Genomic DNA, 12,025 nt, shown 5'->3' with positions numbered 1-12,025 from the left:
AGGATCACCTGGAGAAGGAAATGGCAACTCTCCAATATTCTTACCCAGAAAATGACAGAGGGGCCTGGTGGGCTACAGTCCATGGGGTTGCAAAAGAGTCAGACAAGATTTAGTGACTAGACAACAACAAATCTCAACTAATTAATTATTTTGTTTGACTATTAGGTTATTTCCAATTTGGGGCTTTGAAAGACATTGCTCCAGTGAGCAAATAATTACTCCCTTTACAATATGCTTCTAAAAGTGGAAATACTGAGCCTGAGTATAATATGTACATTTTAAGATTTTTAATACATAATACCAAGCTGCTCTCCTGATTGTTGTTGTTGTTCAGTCAGTCAGTCATATCCGACTCTTTGCGACCTTGTGGACAGCAACACACCCAGGTTTCCCTCTCCTTCACCATCTCTCGGAGCTTGCTCAAACTCATGTCCATTGAAGTCAGTGATGCCATCCAACCATCTCACCCTTCGTCATCTCCTTCTACTCCTAACCTCAATCTTTCCCAGTATCAGGGTCTTTTCCAACGAGTTGGCTCTTCGCGTCAGGTGGCCAAAGTATTGGAGCTTCAGTTTCAGCATCAGCCCTTCTAAAGAATATTGAACACTGATTTCCTTTAGGATGGACTGGTTTGATCCCCCTGGAGTCCAGGGGACACTCAAGAGTCTCCTTCAACACCACAGTTTAAAAGCATCAGTTCTTCTGTGCTCAGCCTTCTTTATGGTCCAACTCTCACATCCTGCAGGAATTTCAACTACCACAAGACAATATCTCCCAGAAATCATTCCTTTTAATCTTTACTAAATTCATAGGTGATCACTGGCATTCTTTTTTTTTCACTGAACTGCTTAAATTTTACTCATTATATCAAATGGTCGCTTGCATTTCTTCTTTGGTTGAGTAATATGGGCAAGTTAACTCTTATGCTTCAGCTGTCCTCATCTGCAAAACATAGATATTCCAGTATGACCAGTGTCCTTATAAAAAGACGGCTATGAAGACGACATAAGAACACCATGTGTTAACGAAGACAGAAATTGGAGTTATGCTGCTGCAAGCCAACGAACATGAAAGATTGTCAGCAAACCACCAAGAGCTAGGGGAGAGGGAAGGATCCCCGACAGGATTTAGAGAGTAGCTCTGCCAAAACCCTAATGTTGGACTTCTAGCCTCCAGGACTCTAAGACAACACATTTCTTCTGTTTTAAGCCCCCAAGTTAGTGGTAGGTACTTCATTACAGTAGCCCTGGGAAGCTAATACACCAAGTAACTTAGAAACACATTCTAGTGTCTGCCCAGATGACTGTTTAGCCCCCGAGCACTTCTCAGATAGTTATCATTTGCCCCTGTCACATCTGTCGGATAACTTGGTGCCCAATCACATGGGCTGAAGACCAAGGACAATATGTTTGCAATTGAGACCGTATGTCTTGGAAATACCTAAGAACACTGACTCACAGCGAATAGTTTATTGAATTTGCCAACACTGTGTTCACTTTCTGGGAAGCTAGTAATTGTATATTTTTGTTCATTTTTGAAAGGGCAATGATTCACAGTATGAACTATGCTGTTTTCATGTAGCAGCATTTAGCTGTGCCTACCTTGAAGGAAAAACTGTGAGGTTTAAACAAACTATAGATTATCCATGAGTCTGTCCTTTTGTCTTGATTTCATTGCCATATTTAGTGAGACTGCAGCTTGTCCAAGTTTGGAAAATCAGTATGCTCCTTGGCTTAAAAAAAACTAAACCAGAAGTATAGTTTATTCCATACTTTGCTAAAAAATAAGTCTTCACTAGGAAAATAATGATTATGTTGAATGAACATACGAAATATGATTTAAGGCCTAATTTTCCTTTTATAGTAGCAGAAGGAGAGAAGAGTCTAGAAGTATCACCAATCTCACAGGACACCTTGTTGTAACATACTTTTCCCCACTATCTGTTTACATCCCTGATTTATTCTCCTCCTTTCAAAGAATACCCTCTAGAGCCTGTGACTGGTGCCTGAAATTCTAAAAGCGATCCTGTTTTTTTTTTTTTTTTTAAATAATGGGCACTGCCTTCTGGCAGATATGATTTAAAAGCAAAACTAACAGTAGCTTCTTCATAGTTCTTTTATAGTGCCACGTACTGTGTTAAACGCCTTTACGGATATCACTGCACTTCATGAAACTCTATGAAGGGTAGCGAGGTATGTCCTGATGAAGAATTTTAAGCTCAAATTACGTTATGTTACAAGATCTAGTAAACGGCACTTCGGGTTTATATCCAGGGCTGTTTGCATCACAACGTATTTCCATGCCCTACGCTCTCGTTTTCCCAGAGTCAGAGTGTGAAGGGCAAGAGCACGGGGCGAGAAGGGAAGCAGGAAGGTGTCTCAACGGAGAAGAGAGGGAAGAGGAACATTGAGGATAAAGTGCTGGCATCTTCTAATTTTGCCTAAGGCCTTCCTTGAACCATTTAGATGTGCTCTATTACGATAGCATGAATGGTATTACTGAGCACTTGAAATGAGGCTAATACAAATTGAGATGTGTTAGAAGTATAAAATGCACACAAGTCTTTAAAGACTTATATGAAAAAGAATGCAAAATATCTCACTAATATCTTTATTTTTATTACATGGTGAGTGATAATAATTAGATATATTTTGTTAGATAAAATGTACTATTAAAAATTTAAGTGCAGATATTAATGGTAATTATTCTATATGATGTTGTGAGGATTAAAAAGTTAATTCAAGTAAAGCACTTGGAATAATTCCTGTGTCATAGTGAATTCACAATTATGGCCAATAGATATTTTGAAAAATTTTTGTTCATGATCTCTACTCAGTTTTCTATTTGAGTGTTTACCTTTTTCTTACTGATTTCTTTCTCTCTCAGATTTTTAAGAGATCTTACTGCATTAAAATATTAATCATTGTTTTCTATATACAATGCACATTTTTTGTCAACTGTATGATTTCCTTTTTCAATTTGCTGATGGCTTTTTTGCCAGGCAGTTTAAGGATTTAATATCATTAAATTATTCACTTTAAATGAGAATAAATTACAGAGATTAAATGTCAAATATGAGAAAAACAGCAAAGGAAAACATGTTTCTTAATAACTCCAGTTAAGAAAGAGAAGGATAGGTATGACTCTATAAAATTTTGAAGTTTTAACATTAAAAAAAATCAAACAAACATAAGAGGTGAGAAAAACACAGAAAAATATGCACAATATGTGATAGATATAGACTAATCTTGACATGCAAATCTTTGAGAAAATAAAATATAAAATAAGGAAAGGCTATAAATAAGCAGTTCAAAGAAAAAGAAATACAAACACCCTACTTCACTTATAATCAAAATGAGATACCACTATTTTACATATCAATTTACAAGGATTTTTTAAAAGTTAATTATGCACAATATTGTGGTCCGATATGGGTGGCTCAGTCGGTAAAGCATCTGCCTGCAATGCAAGTGACCCGGGCTCTATCCCTGGGTAGGGAAGACCCTCTGGAAAAGGGAATGGCAACCCACTTCAGTATTCTTGTATGGAGAATCCCATGGATAGAGGAGCCTGGTGAGTTATGGTCTGTGGGGTCGCAAAGAGTCGGACACAACTTAGCAAATAAACAGCAATTGTGCAAGAATGTTCACTGTGCAAAGACAACCAGACAAGAGAGTGAGTTGGGACTGAAGTCCTGCTACTGAACTGCTAGTTAAACCATATTCCTGCAGTACTGCCTCACCCAGAGGGAGTGACTTCTAGTTCTCACAAAGGACCAGGTGCTTCAAGAAAGATCCTGATATGCAGTGCTGGTGAGAGGGCAGAAAAAGGAAATCTCATCTAGCGAGAAAATATACTGATACAGCTCTTAGGGAGTAATTTGGCAAAGTCTATCAAAATAAAACATATAAATCTTTTAACCCAGCAATTTCATTGCTATGATTTTACTGGTACACAGAGTGCAAGAACTTTGGATAAGGATGATCATTTCAACTTTGTTCATAAGAACACACACAAAACAACCTAGAAACAATATAAAAATACAGACAAAATATAAAAACACAATAGAGTTATTTTTTTTTTTTACATTTTAAAAGTTTTGATTTATTTACTCTTTTACATATAACAACAAGAAGGCAAATGTATGTTTACATTAAGTAACATGTTCATGAAAAATATTTATTTTCCAAAACAAAATAAGAAGTAAGAAGGTTTGACTAATTTGCAAATCTTTTTAATATAAGAGAGTTCATTAGAAGACAGTTGAATTCCTGTGTCTCCTTCTCAATGTTTTTTGTGATAGGTTCTTTTAAAGTATATGAAGAAAATCTGGCCTAATGTAAATATGTAACTGAAAAGTGGAAGAGTAGGTGAATAATTGTTTCAGATCATTGTGGATATTCTTCTTTAACTAAACTAAAATTTGACACTGGTAGACAAATGCAGTGGGGAATCTGAATCCATATTAATGAGTTTTTTACACATTGTTATATTAAAATCCACTGGTCAGCCTTGTACCTTATTATTTAAAAAAAAAAATTACTTTGGCTGCCCCAGATCTCTGTTGCAGCATGTGGACTCTTCGTTGTGGCAGGTGAGCTCTCTAGTTGTAGCTCACTGGCTCAGTCGCCCCAGGGCATGTGGGATCTTAGTTCCCAGACCAGGGATCAAACCTGTGTCTCCTGCATTGCAAAGTGTATTCTTAACCCCTGGCCCACCAGGGAAGTTCCCCAACCTTATGGTTTAAATGAATCTTTACCCAAGCATGATTTTACATCATGCATCGATCATGTGAAAAATAGTGTTTCACTGAGCTGTGTAGATCTTCCAAATGGTGACTTATTTCATGACATAATATTTTACAATCCACATGAGTTAACATCACTGCTGCTCTTGAGAGTAACAGGCAAGAAGGCTAGGATCCCCAAGCGAGGGAATAGACTGCAAGTGTCAGACGTTTTCTTCCTCTCTCTTAAGAGGCAGGAGAAAACAAACTACAAGCGTCAGATGGTTTCTTGCCCTTCTCTATACAAAATTGAAAGGAGGTTTCTTTTAAAACTCTGTGTTGCCAGGATCACACCTGGTTCCACCTGAACTTAACTTTTTCAAACCTTGAGCTAACCAATGAGTTTTTCTTGTGGAAATGTTTTTCTTAAGCTATGTTAATGAACTACGGATTTACCTTAGAATCTGCCTTTCTTCAAATCAGTTCTGCTTAAGGGTCAGAACCGATAATGGCTCAACAAACCAGTATGTTTTACCCATTTCTCTTAAGCTGTGTTAGTGAAACTATGTATTTGCTTGGAAATCGCCTTTCTTCAAGATTCATGTCAATTAGAAGGGGGCAGAAAGAGTACCCCCTTGAAGTTTATAGCAAGAAGTCACATACCTGTTAGCAAGCCGCTAATTAGAGAAAGGAAATGTCTCAAAAGTCAGGGAGTTGCATCAGGCTCCTCACCCACAACATGCATTTTGAGATAGCATTGGCACAAGGTGAGTTATCCCGGGCCATAAAATAGAGTTATTTTTAAAGGAAATTATGATATATCCACATATTACAATATTGTTTATAGATTAAAGGCATTAATACGAAATATTTTCAAGTTACATTGCATGAAAAAACTCAGAGCAGTAAGTATACTATTCTTGCTGGTATTTTGATAAAGATACATACATGAAGGAAAACTGGAGTGAAAAAAAGTTCATGCTTAATTATAATTTTAAAGGGACTGAGGGGCCTAGAAAGGAATAAAATTCACTTTTATCCTGTCTGAACTGTCTTGTAAAAGTTTGACTTCTGAACTCTATGCATGTTATTTTCATTAAGAAAAACAAACAATCAATTTTTGTCTTATGATTTCTTCTAATATGGACTTTGCAAGGAAATGGATAAACATCCTGGGCAGGACAAAAATAAGTCTCTGATCAAACTACGGAAACACAGAGAGATACAGGTCCTACCATGGCCTGCTAAGTCGCTTCAGTCGTGTCCAACTCTGTGCAACCCCACAGACGGCAGCCCACCAGGCTCCTCTGTCCATGGGATTCTCCAGGCAAGAACACTGGAGTGGGTTGCCATTTCCTCCTCCAATGCATGAAAGTGAAAAGTCAAAGTGAAGTCGCTCAGTCGTGTCCGACTCTTAGTGACCGCATGGATTGCAGCCTACCAGGCTCCTCCATCCATGGGATTTTCCAGGCAAGAATACTGGAGTGGGGTGCCATTGCCTTCTCCATACCATGGCCTAGGTATGAACTTATACACTTTATTCATTTGTTCTCTCATCTCCTAAAAAATGAGAAAAGAGGTTCTGTCTGCCCTTTCAACTCAAGGAGTAATGCAAAAACACCCAAGAGCTGATCTGTTGCACAGTGAGCATGGGGTGGGGCTGAAGACCGAAAGAAATAGTTACTAGGCTCAGATACCATCCTTCCAACAACAGAACCAGAGTAGCATGCAATTTTTGAAGTTAAAAAGAGTAAAAATAATACAAAACTCTCATTCACATAATCATTGGCTTAAAGTAGTCAGACCTGCGTTGAGAATACTTGTTGACTCATTCATATGCTCAACAAACTTCTTTTGTATCCAATCTATTATGCCCTGTACTTGGCAGTGAGATTACTAGAAGTCTCAACTCTTCTAAGGCATGAGGTTAGAGGGCACGGAAACTACGCTATTTGGGGACACACTTGTTCAGCCTGTGCTTAGAAATAATAAATCTAATCCTCAATAAAATAATAGGAAATCAAAACCAGCAACATATAAATAGGATTATATATCATATCCAAGTAGACTTTATATCCCAGGAATACAAGTTGGTTTAACATCTGAAATTAATGTTATATGACATATTAACAGAACCAAGGACAAAATCCTTATGATCAACTCAATAAGGGCAAAGAAAAAGCCTCTGACAAAATCTAACATTTGCATGATAAAGATGCTCAAAACTAAGACTAGAAGGGAACTTCTTGATAAAGGGCGTCTATGAAAAACCCACAGCTAACATGACACTTAATGTTGAAAGACTGACGGCTTTCCTCCTTAGATGAGGAACAAGACAAGAATGTTCACTCTTGCTTCTTCTCTTCAACATTACACTGTATAAAAAGTGAGGGCAATAAGACAAGGAAAAGAAAAGACATTCAGATGGAAAAGATGAAGTAAAAGTATCTCTATTTGCACATGACCTTGTATATGTATCTTGAGTATAATATGATCTTGTATATAGCAATGCTAAAGGAGCCACTAAAGAACTATTAGGACTAAAAAACTAAGTTCAGCAAATTTACAGGCGACAGATCAATATATAAAACTCAATGTATAAATCAATATATAAAAACATATATTCTATTACTGGCAAGCAATATTCTGAAAATGAAATTTCATTTAAACTAGCACAAAATGATAAAAATACTGATAAACAATAAATTTAACAAAGGAATGACAAGCCTTAATACACTGAAAACTAATAAACATTGTGGGAAAAAAATCAAAGAAGATGTGAATTAAATGGAAAGACAACACAATGTCCATTTCCATTCCTTGCCTTTATGGGTTGAAACACTTCATTGTTAAGAGAACAGTATCACTCAAATTAATCTACAAGTTCAACACAATCCCTATCATACTACACATAAAAACTAACTTAAAATGTATCACAGACCTAAATGTATGAGCTAAAATTATAAAACTTTTAAAAGAAAACATACGTGTAAATCTTGTTGTTGGTTAGGCTATGGTTTCCCAGCAAGGAAACCAAAAATGCAAACAACAAAACAGATAAACTGGAAAAAAAATTTCAGTTGCAAATCATAGGATCAGAAAACTGAAAAGGAAGAAAAAGTGAAAAGACAACTCTGAGAAGGGGAAAATATCTGCAAATCACATTATCTGATAAGGGATTTGCATCCAGTATACAAAGAACTCTTATAATGCAATAATAGGAAGTCAAATTGCTAATTAAAATTAGGCAAAAGATCTGAATAGACATTTCTCCAAAGAGGATATACGAATGGCCAATAAGCACACAAAAAGATGCACAATGTCATTAGTAATCAGGGAAATGCAAATCATAATCACAATGAAATATAACTTCACATTTATTGGGTAGTCATAATCAAAATATAATAACAAATGATGAGGATGCAGAGAAACTGGAACCTTCATACACTGCTGGAGGCAATGGAAAATGGTACAGCCACTCTGCAAAGCAAGTATTTCCTTAAAACATAACATAAATGTAGAATTAACATATGACCCAGCAATTCCACTCCTAGAAATACTGCCGCTACCCAAGAGAAATGAAAATATATTCAAGAAAAACTTTTACCTGAAGATCATGGCAGTACTATTCAGAGAGACAAGAAGTAAAAATATTAATAACCCAAATGACCAACTGACAGATGGATAAATAAAATGTGGTACATTAATACAGTGGAATATCATTAGGCAATACAAAACAAATGAACCACTGATACATGCTACACACGGCAGACCCTTGAAAACATCATGCTAAGTGAAAGAAACCAGTCACAAAAGGCATGTTGTGTTGTATGATCCCACTTACATATATTCTTCCTACAGAGACAGAAAGTGGATTAGTGGTTAATTAGGTCTAGGAATCCCAGGGACGGGGGAGCCTGGTGGGCTGCCATCTATGGGGTCACACAGAGTCGGACACGACTGAAGCGACTTAGCAGCAGCAGCAGCAGCAGCAGGTCTAGGAATGGAGGGTTGAGAAGGATGGGAATAGGGACTGATGGTTGCAGAACACTGTGAAAACACTGAAAAGCGGTATGCTAATTATATGTCAATAAAGCTGTTTTAAAAAATATAAACAATGACTCTAATTGCATGTTTTCAGCAATAATTAATTATCACTCGTCTTCTTAGAACCCAGAGAAACAGATGCGGTCCTAAACTGAAGGGTTCAAGAGGGTCTGAAATGGACAAAGAGAAGCAAGCTGACCCGTGGCCCACAGAGCTGATTTTTACAAAAGCCCAAGTCGAGTAACAGCTGTAAACTATCGGCCTCTGTGCTACTATTGACTTCTTAGATTCTGTTAAGCATTTAACAGGGGAATTATCTTCACCACTGTAATCCCTAGCAGCCGCTCTAGACTAGAACACCTAGTAGATAACTGAGATCACACAGAACAAGTATCTTCACACCACTCGTGAAGCCAGTGGCAAACAGCTAACAAGAGTCAACAAGATACTTGGAAGAGTAGAGGGTCTGATGTTTTCAGACTCAGAGAAGAACACCAACATCAATACAAAACTTAGATATGGCAACCATGGGTTCTGTTTTTGTTGTTTTTTTCATTTTCATTTGGAATCTGATGGTGAAACTTCAGGGAAATGGAGTGATAATAATACACTTAGAGGGTATCATGAGAAAATCGGACTGCTGTTAACCATCAAAAAACTTCAATCACAGCAATCATCATCCCTAAACCAACCAAACAAAACCAAGAAACCCTCTACTCATGATGTCCGGATTGGACACTTCAATATATACAAGCTTTTAATCAACTAAACATAAGACCTGTTATTTAAACACCATTCCATGAAATATTTCTTTGAAATATCTTTTATGGTCAAGCATAATTTTTTAAGTTACTTTTTGTCTTAATAAACTGCCCAATCTCTTGACATGATTAATCAGTGTATTAGGAATTATAGCAATCTGGGTGTTTTTTGCTGTACTGGGTAAGAGTTAGGAGGGCTTACCAAGGGGCACGGTGGTAAAGAATCCACCTGCCAATGCAGGAGACACAAGAGATATAGGTTCAATCCCTGGGTAGGGAATGTTCCCTGGAGAAGGAAATGGCAACCCACTCCAGTATTCTTGTCCAGAAAAGCCCATGGACAGAGGAGCCTGGTGGGCTACCGTCCATGGGGTCGCAGAGTGTAATAGAACTGAGCACTCACACAACCCAAGAGATTGCACTTCAGAATTCTACTCTGCATCTTAGCATCATTTATGTAACATTCCTTGATTTTTATAAAAGCAAAATTCACTTTTTACATATTAACCCTAACAATACCGTGTGGCTAAAGAACTAAATTCAGAGCAGTACTTTATACCTATTGTACCAGAGTACTCATCTAATTCTACGTTTTGCCAGTGCAGAAATTTAAATATATAACTCTTTCTTGAAAGAAGTCACACTGCTTTAAAGGAAGACAAATGAGAGTAAGTCTTAATTGCACAAAATAGTTTATACTAAGATTAAGATCCTAATCAACACTCCCCTCCGAAATCCCCCCAAACACTATCAATATGAAGTCTCTTCTGTTCAGCAGCACTGTACAACCTCGTCATGAACAGTAAGGGAAGGTGTGATTTCTTCTGGACTCTGATTTCTCTCCTTTGCAGAGGGGTTGGTTCTCCTGAGGCAAAATCTTATCATATTTCAAGGAGTGAAGTTCTGCAATCTAAACCAACCCAAGTGGGGTGAAGCTGGAATGGTAGAATCCTATCGAGTTAGAGACATCCTGGAGCTGATTAAAAACAAAAAACAAACAAAAAAACTTCATCTGCGCCCTGTCATTTCCTTTCAGCAAGATCCTGTTGCTGTTTACTCAATTTGCAAAGTGCATCAAATACCTCAAGAAATAACGTAAATGTTCCCTCTGAGGATTTTTTTAATTCTTGACGGAAAAAAACGTCAAAATAGTACCTTTGAAACTTGTCTCATTGTCCAAGCACAAGTATCCCCATCAAAAGGCTGTTTGTCCCTGCATTACTGGAGAAACGCCAGACATACGTACCTTCCTTTTTTTTTTTTAAGAAAATGAAAAAATGATACTTCAAACGGGGCAATAGAGGTCAGAAACATTACACATGTTTCCATAAAACTAGCTAACTGAGTTCATGAAAAGTTTCCCCTAGTTTTACAGCCTGTCTAATAAAAAAGTATCATTTAAAACAATTAAGCTTTTTTCTGTTACTAAGTATTCAACATTCTGCCTGGATAAGAGAGGGCAATCAGCACTCTACTCCGAAAAAACAAACCATAAATCAGTTGACAAGCTTGAAAGAATTCAGTTCTAGTCTGCTTAGAAGCCAAGTGTAAATACAGAGAAACCTGTTGGCGCGTTTATCTTGCTCTTTAAGTTTCGCGTTTTAAAAACAAAGCAATAAGCATATGGCGTTTCTCGTAAATTTCAGGCTCAGAAGTGATTCAGACCGACCCCAAAGCGAGGCATCTAAGACAGAAAATGGAGCCTGTGCCTTTAAGGTAAAATCGGCTGGATCCCAAAAGGCATTCCACTTTTCCACGACAAAGAGTTTGGGGCAGCGCTACCTCTCGGGTTTCTCGGAGGGACTCGGCCGGTGCGGGCAGAGCCCGGCTCGCCGCGGAGCCCTCGGCGCCCCCGCTGCCCCGACGGTCCCGCGCCGCACGGCGGGAGCGCATCGCGCGCGCCCCGGACTCACCGCTGCTGGGCTGCGGGGACAGCGTGGAGACCGAGGTCTGGCCCATGTCTCGGGTCGCAGGGCCAGCTCCGGCGATCACGCGGCTCTTTCGGTCCTTGGATCATGGGTCCGCTCGCAGACAGAGTTCCAAGCGTTCATTTCCCAGTCGTTGCGGAGGTGCCCGCCGAGTCCCCTCACCTTCTCCCCTTCGCGGGTCTCCCAGTCCGGCCGGCCGTAGCGGGCGCGGCGGATCCTGCCCAGCGGATGCCTGTCATTCCTCTATGCAGATTAGCTGGGGTCAAGGGTCACGGGGGAGGAGAGAGGGGGAGTGGGCGACGGGGGCGGTGGAATGAGGGGGGTGAGGAAGTGGGCAGGGGAGAGGCTCGGGCTGGTCCGGCCGCGCCTGCGGGGGCTGTGAGCCCCGCAACCCCCCCATCCCCCAATAGCAGAGAGTTCGGGCGACTCCCCATTAAACTTAAAAGGTTCACTGGCAAATGATCCTTTAGGGCTGCAAGAAAAGGAATTAAAGTACTTAGTCACGGTACTTAATTTAAGAAAATTTGTTTCTAGAAAGTTAGTTCCTTCCTCTCATTCCTGTT

The 12,025-nt window shown here is 38.9% G+C and overlaps 1 protein-coding gene across 4 annotated transcripts in view; it reads right to left on the bottom strand.

The window, feature by feature from the left end:
• PHACTR2 (phosphatase and actin regulator 2) overlaps positions 1–11,715 on the bottom strand; it is a 146,863-nt gene extending 135,148 nt beyond the window's left edge. For 3 of the 4 annotated variants that reach the window (XR_826280.1, XM_010851467.1, XM_010851468.1), the window contains exon 1: positions 11,448–11,714. Coding sequence is in view for 3 of the 4 variants with exons in the window: in XM_010851467.1 (XP_010849769.1) it covers positions 11,448–11,493 (46 nt within the window). In the remaining variant the exon portion in view is untranslated. Of the gene's footprint in view, positions 1–11,447 lie in introns of all 4 variants that reach the window. The other variant, XM_010851469.1, reaches the window with a different exon arrangement.
• Between the last annotated feature and the right edge of the window lie 310 nt (positions 11,716–12,025).

The sequence above is a fragment of the Bison bison genome, unplaced genomic scaffold (genome assembly GCF_000754665.1).
Source record: "Bison bison bison isolate TAMUID 2011002044 unplaced genomic scaffold, Bison_UMD1.0 scf7180017864303, whole genome shotgun sequence".
NCBI classification, from domain to species: Eukaryota; Metazoa; Chordata; class Mammalia; order Artiodactyla; family Bovidae; genus Bison; species Bison bison.
Note: the sequence above shows the minus strand (reverse complement) of the source record. Positions and strands in the feature narration are given on the sequence as shown.